Source organism: Raphanus sativus, chromosome 4, assembly GCF_000801105.2.
Source record: "Raphanus sativus cultivar WK10039 chromosome 4, ASM80110v3, whole genome shotgun sequence".
Classification (NCBI taxonomy): Eukaryota; Viridiplantae; Streptophyta; class Magnoliopsida; order Brassicales; family Brassicaceae; genus Raphanus; species Raphanus sativus.
The window spans coordinates 15,383,077-15,390,007 of record NC_079514.1 but is presented as its reverse complement, the minus strand read 5'-3'; the positions used below and the strand labels follow the sequence as shown (position 1 = coordinate 15,390,007).

Here is a 6,931-nt window from a genome sequence, read left to right as displayed (position 1 = left end):
CTTATGGGTCATCAAAGTTCCTTTTTTTTGCTCATATTTGGAGTTTGGACGGTAGAAAAGAGTGGAAACGAGCTTTAAACAGCAAAAGGTATCTATTTACACGATTTTCGTCATTTTTCAGATCTGTGTCACGAAAGTAGACTATTTTGTAGGTCTACGAATAAGTGTAGACTTACCTTGCGGTCTACAAAATGCTAGTTTTGAAATTGACCAAAATATATTTTTTTGTAAAGAAGACTTTCCTGGAAGTCTACGTTTTTTCCTTTGATAACAAAATTTAAAAAGTGCGTAGACTTACCAAGATGTCTACATAAAAAAGGTTAGTTTTGTATTTGTCCAAACTTTTGACTTTTCAAAGTAGATTTCCTGGAAGGTCTACAAGTTGTAGACTGTTTGGGAAGTTTAAAAAATGTCAGTTTTGCATTTAATCCAAACTTTGATTCCGGTGAATATGTTAGTTTTGTATTTGACTAAAATGTTAAAAAGTTGACCCAAAAAAACTAAGTGTAGACTTCATATTGAGTCTACTAGTCTGAGAAAAAAAGACGTAGGCTGCATATGAAGTCTACTATTTTATTTTGGTCAAATGCAAAACTAACTCATCAGATTTGAGACATGTGTAGACGTTCATCTCAATCTATTCGTAGAAAGTCAAACTTGGTCAATTGCAAAAACTAACATTTTCTATAAAAAAAAATGTAAACCGTATATGAAGTCTACTTTTGAAAGTCAAATCCCTGGTAAATTCTGGTCAATTGCAAAAACTAACTTTTTAAAAAATGTAGACTGAAAAAAGTCAATGCGTATAAAATCACAACTTTTTTTAAAAAGTACAAACAGTAATCCGTGAATTTTGTAATTGTAAAAACTAATCCAAACAGTAGACCTACATGACAGTCTACATACGTAAACTAGCTAAAAAGTCAATTATTTTATAGACTGAATATGAAGTCTACATTGAAAAGTTTATAAAAAATGAATTTATGTATTATTCGTGAATTTTGTTTTCAAAATTTTATTGTTTGATAGTGTCAAAATTTTATTGTTTAATAGTGTGTGTAAGTTAATCTTAATGGTTTTGAACTATTTTGAAAAAAGATAATCTTTTATAATTATGAAACTATCAATTTTTTTGATATGGCTGTGACAACCCGTCCTGCGAAACCACCCGTCCGTAGACCCAAGCTCACAGCGCTACAGCGCACCAACCCTAACTCCTCCATTATGAGTTCTCACTAACTCTATAATCAGGTTGTTGGTGAGGTTCGAACCCGACCTCACCTTTTAACAACTCTCCCACAGGACAAGCTGCACCAATTGAGCTGGACTTTTATGTAACAACCCGTCCTGCGGAACTTCCCATCCGTAGACCCAAGCTCACAACGCTGCAGGGCACTGACCACAACCCCTTCATTATGAGTTCTCACTAACTCCACAATTAGGTTGTTGGTGAGGTTCGAACTCCCGACCTCACCCTTTAACAGCTCTCCCACAGGACAAGCTGTCACCAATTGACCTGCATTATTGTGACAACCCGCCCTGCGGAACCACCCGTCCGTAGACCCAAGCACACATCGCTGCAGCGCACCGACCCAGATCATTTGGTGACAGCTTGTCCTGTGGGAGAGTTGTTAAAGGGTGAGGTCGGGAGTTCGAACTTCACCAACAACTTAATTATGGAGTTAGTGAGAACTCATAATGGAGGGGTTGGGATCAGTGCGCCGTAGCGTTGTGAGTTTAGGTCTACGAACGGGAGGTTCCGGAGGACGGGTTGTTACATAAAAGTGGTGAGGTTCGAACCCCCAACCTCACCTTTTAACATCATTCCACAAGATAAGCTGTCACCAATTAATCTGCAGTTTAATTGGTGACAACTTGTCCTGTGGGAGAGTTGTTAAAGGGTAAGGTCGGAAGTTCGAACCTCACCAACAACTTAATTATGAAGTTAGTGAGAATTCATAATAGAGGGGTTGAGGTCGATGCGCTATTGTGCTGTGAACTTGGGTCTACGGATGAGAGATTCCGCAGGACGGGTTGTTACAAAAACATTCGGGTCCTCTTTTCACTGCAACAAATTGTGATTTTCATATCGGTATCGATTGTACCCATAATTTTGATAGATTTCTTGGATACATATAGTTGGTAAAACGTTGAAATGGTGGAACATGCTCAGACATTAAATGGGAACTAAACAAAAGCTTTATTATTATATCTAAAGCAGACCTGCAAGATTTTTTTTTGTCAAACAGAGCTGCAAGATTATTGTTGGACATTTCTTTTTGCAGGATAATATTGTCTATGCATACACTTACATAAATAAAGATTAGTAAAACATGGTCACTGTATTGTAACTGCTTACTAGTCAAACATATTGTTGGGCTTGTAACTTATGGGTTTGGGTTTTTTCTTTTTATATCATTTTGAATAATGATCCATATATCAGACTAAAAGTAGAAATAATGAAGCAAAGCAGAGGGAGAGAAAAACTTATGTCAATATGTGTATAATTTTTTTTTGTTTAAACTAGTGTATAAGGTTATATTGTACAAATGACAAGTTTTTTTTTCTTTTTAACTAAAACAAATGACAACAATTTATCAAGTAATGGGCTAAAGGGAAATTTAGGAACTATACAAGCTAGAAGTATAGATAGAATCTACACTGGAGAAATCCAAATAACTGTAAACATCAAACCTGGCTTCCTTGCAAATGACTACATGTGTAACCATATTTTGGTGATCATATATTCATATTCATACATGTATAACCATTTTTATAAAATTGTATGTTTTACTAATTAACAAACTATTTATTCCAAGTTTATAAAAAGAAAAACTAATAATTGTGTATATGTGGTAAGAAGAGAAATTTTTGAACCAACGTTGGTCTACTGGTAAAGGAGTACCTAGACTCAGGTTCAATTCTTGTTGAGAATAATATTTACATTATTTGGGGTTACCAACTAAGAAATGAAAGATTTTCATTTAACCAAAACTAAAAAATTTATGAATCACTTATCTTATCTTACATGGAACTGGAAACGGGTACGTGGAAACGAAATCGTATGAAAACGTAAAAGTAAGATTTTTAAAAGTTAAAAATTAGATATGTATTGAAAGCCAATATATATATATATAACATAAAATGACTTTATAAAATTTATGACTCAAAATATATGATTCAAAATAAAAATTCACTTATTCATTTTTAATAATTTTAATCCATTTAGTTGACTTCATTTTTAATTATAAAAATACTAACACCTTATAAAAAATTATCAAATTAATTATTTTTAATAGTTCACAAATATATGCCAAAATATATTTGAATATATATGCAAAATATCTTTTGAAAAACTTATTATGCACAAAGATAATTTATAGCATTATTTCATATTTTCATATTTTTATTCTTTCTATTTTAATACTATTAGTTTTGAATTTTATATAGAATACAACATATTTTTTTTATTTTTTATTTATTTATGACACTGAATTTCTTAAGTAGAAGCGAGATTTCTAGATAGAACTATATAAGTTTTCAATGTGTTTTTTCAAAAAGTACTTTTAGAAACGTATTGAAAGCTAGATTTTGGGAGTTTCCACAAGTTTTAGATTCCAGTTTTTGAAGCGGACTTCCGTGCTACTCAAACCGATTGTCCTACAACATATACTATAGTCGACTCCAAATCCTAAATATTTAGACAAATCGAATTAAACGGACAACTCGCATAGACCGCATAAACTGCTAACATGGTGCTGACACTAATGAATTTTCATTCCTAACCCACCCTTAAAATATTTAAGGCCACATGAGAAGTGTGTTAACCGCATAAACGCCGTTTAGGCCTAACACGATTTCGTGGACACCGGAAATAGAAAGTAAAGAGAGTGAAAAGTTTAGGGTTAACGTGTAAACCTGCTACAACATTGTGGTGTTTTAGAGCATCATTATTGGAGGGCAGTATACAAAAGTCCTTAGCTTTAATTTTTTTTTTTTTTTTGGGTCATGAAAGCTTAAGGGCGGTCCTTATTTAAAAATTTTTCCTTGCTTTTTCTCTTTGGTCCTCTCCCCTTTTTCCTTAAAGACTGCCTTAAGGGCTTCCCAATAATGATGGTCTTAAGTGTCAATAAAGTCAAAATTTGGTCACTAGAATAAGCATTCTTCTTACATTATAACAAAAGAAGAAAGGTGTGTTTAACTATCCTTAGTTCCTTACTTTCGTAATGACTTAAAAATGGTTTATTTAGTCAATTAACATACAGCTATCGTTTTCTGACGCCTAATCGTTCTAAACCAAACCCCACCCACTCTTAAACAACATTATCAAATCATTGAAAAGGGAATCATAATAAGAACACAACAGAACAAATGATCCCATCATTACAAAGAAGAAGCTTCTAGCTATTACGTAAACCCACCAAAGAGAACCATTAGATAAAATGGCAGATTCTGATATAGAGACCAACAGCAACCACAATAGCAACAGTATCAGCAACCACTCAACGGCATCAACCACAAGCGTTCATGTTTCAGCTCTCGACGGGATAGTCAACGCAAATTCTCTCTTCACAGTTGCAGTTTTTGTCGGAATCACTTTCGACCAACCACGTGACCTCAACCTCGCGGACAGGACGGAGTGTAACGCGGGAATTAACGTGGAACGTGATCTCGTTGTTTTCGAAGTCATCTCATTTGCATTCTTCCTCTTCTCCTCCCTCGTGGCTCAAGGGTTGAAGCTAACAATCAACTTGTTGAACAGCAAAGAAACGGACGAGGTTTTTAAAGCTAATATCAACAGTGATCTGCTTCGTCTCGGGGTGGTTGGTGCAGCCGGTGGATCCATCTTGGGCTGTGTGTTCCTTCTGTTATCAATGGTTGAAGTTATTCAGCTACGTCTGGGGCTGCTCTCTTGTGGTACGCCATTGGCGATTCATACCGTGTTGGCGCTGGTGGTCTTGGTCTCCTCTGCTCTTAGTGTTTATATTTTCACTGTGTTCTACTCTTTCAGGAAATGATTGATTATTTTTTTTACATATATTAAAAATCTGATAGTTATAACTTTATAAAGTAACATAGTTGTCAAATTAGTGATACTTGTATCTTGGAACCTACGTAAACAGAAAATAATGTTTTAAAACATAAGCAAATATTTATGTTTCGGTTAAAAAGACTGTACGCGGGAATGTGAACTGAATTTGTTCCTAGAGACTGATTAAATGGAGTTTCAGTCACTGAGAACTGAATTTGTCCTTAGAGACTGCAGCTGAGAGCATACAAACTTTTTAGCTTAGAATGAAGCAATGGGTGAAACTATTGATAAACAAGAGCTCGAAAGTGTAGACTAATGAAATCAAGAAGCAAATTAATTAAGCGTTTACAAACTGACACTCACCAATTAACATAATATTATAATATAAAACATGGTTTTTCAAAATTACTAATTAACATGAACGTGACATGTGTTAATAAATTTTATATGATTGCAACATGTGTTAATTTATTTGATAACTAAAAATATACATATACTAAGATAATAACAAAAACAAATTTTATTAAAATGTAATTGTAAGTATTATCTAATAGTAATTGTCCATTTTAAAATCCTAAATAAAATACTAACTCGTATCGTTTTAGACCAGGATACAGAACCCTATCTTATAAATATTTATAATTAGTTATTTTATAATTTTTTTAGAAAATGTATCGCGATCGTGTTAATTAGTAACTTTGAAAAACCAAACTTTATATAAAAAGATACTTGTCATTTTGCAAAGAAAATTTACTAATAAGGTAAGATATGGTCAAAACATATTTGTCAATAAAATTTACTGATAAGGTAATATATTATTTGGTAGTTCAAAAATAAAAAAAAACCTTTCACACCATTTTTTTTTATAAATACTAGACAATAGTGCTTTGTCTTCCACTCATAATGATTAGATAAAAAAAATGAAACACCTCGTACTTTTTATTTTAGTAACTACATACTTTAGGCTACACGAAGCCTGCATGAAAAATCGTATTATACTTCATAACGAACTCGGTCCGGGTAAAATTTTCGAGTTCCATTGTTATTCTGTAAACAATGATTTAGGCGTCAATAACTTAAACTTCAATGCTACTCCATATGTCATCAAGTTCCATGACAATGTGCTTTATAGAACAACATGGGATTGTTTGTTAAGGCAAGGAGCTAACATGGAGTACTTTTATGAAGTTGAAGTATACAAAGCAGGAAGTGATATTATCCCTAAATGTGGCCAGATACGTGTATGGACAACCAAACTTGATGGGATATATTTCTCAAGAAACCTTGATACAACTCCTGTTTTAGCACTACAATGGAATAAAGCATAATGTATTTCTATTTCTTTCATGAAACTATAAGCTATATCAAGATATTATAATTGTTTTTCTTATTAATTTAACATAAAACATTATTTTTGAAGTTTTTTTTATTATAATAAGCCCTTTTGTTACTTTATAATAAGCTCTTTTATCAAAAAGAAAAATCAAAATATTATAGTAACATATGACTATGTGATATATATGTGTTTGTCTGCTAAATCTCTGAGGAGGTTCAGAAATGTCTCATATCTCTGATATTGTCTTATCCATTTCCAATGTTTTAGCAATTGTAGTCTTATATATGGTCACATTCTTACAATATTATACATGAGTCTGAAAGCCACCGTGTGTGTACTGTGTATTGGGATCAGTGGAGAGCTGAAATAATGATATGAAAAAGTTTAAATCAAAGGAATGATAGCATCATGCACCCGAAATCATGGAAATATTAACTAAACTGCAGAAAATAATTAAATTATGTACACTTTTAAAATATCGTGAATAAAAATATCAAATGTTTTTTTACAAAATTGGATAAAATTTTAGAACTAAATTATATAATTTTTCTAAATAAAATTGA

The 6,931-nt window shown here is 32.7% G+C and overlaps 1 protein-coding gene across 1 annotated transcript; it reads left to right on the top strand.

The window, feature by feature from the left end:
- Nucleotides 1-4,285: 4,285 nt before the first annotated feature.
- Nucleotides 4,286-5,018, top strand: LOC108853686 (uncharacterized). The gene has a single exon (XM_018627103.2). The coding sequence runs from the start codon at nucleotides 4,443-4,445 to the stop codon at nucleotides 5,016-5,018; it is 576 nt and encodes a 191-aa protein (XP_018482605.1). The 5' UTR covers nucleotides 4,286-4,442.
- Nucleotides 5,019-6,931: the final 1,913 nt, after the last annotated feature.

Excerpts from the sequence above, each read along its gene's own strand:
- LOC108853686 (XM_018627103.2), top strand. The coding sequence starts at position 4,443 with ATGGCAGATTCTGATATAGAGACCAACAGCAACCACAATAGCAACAGT.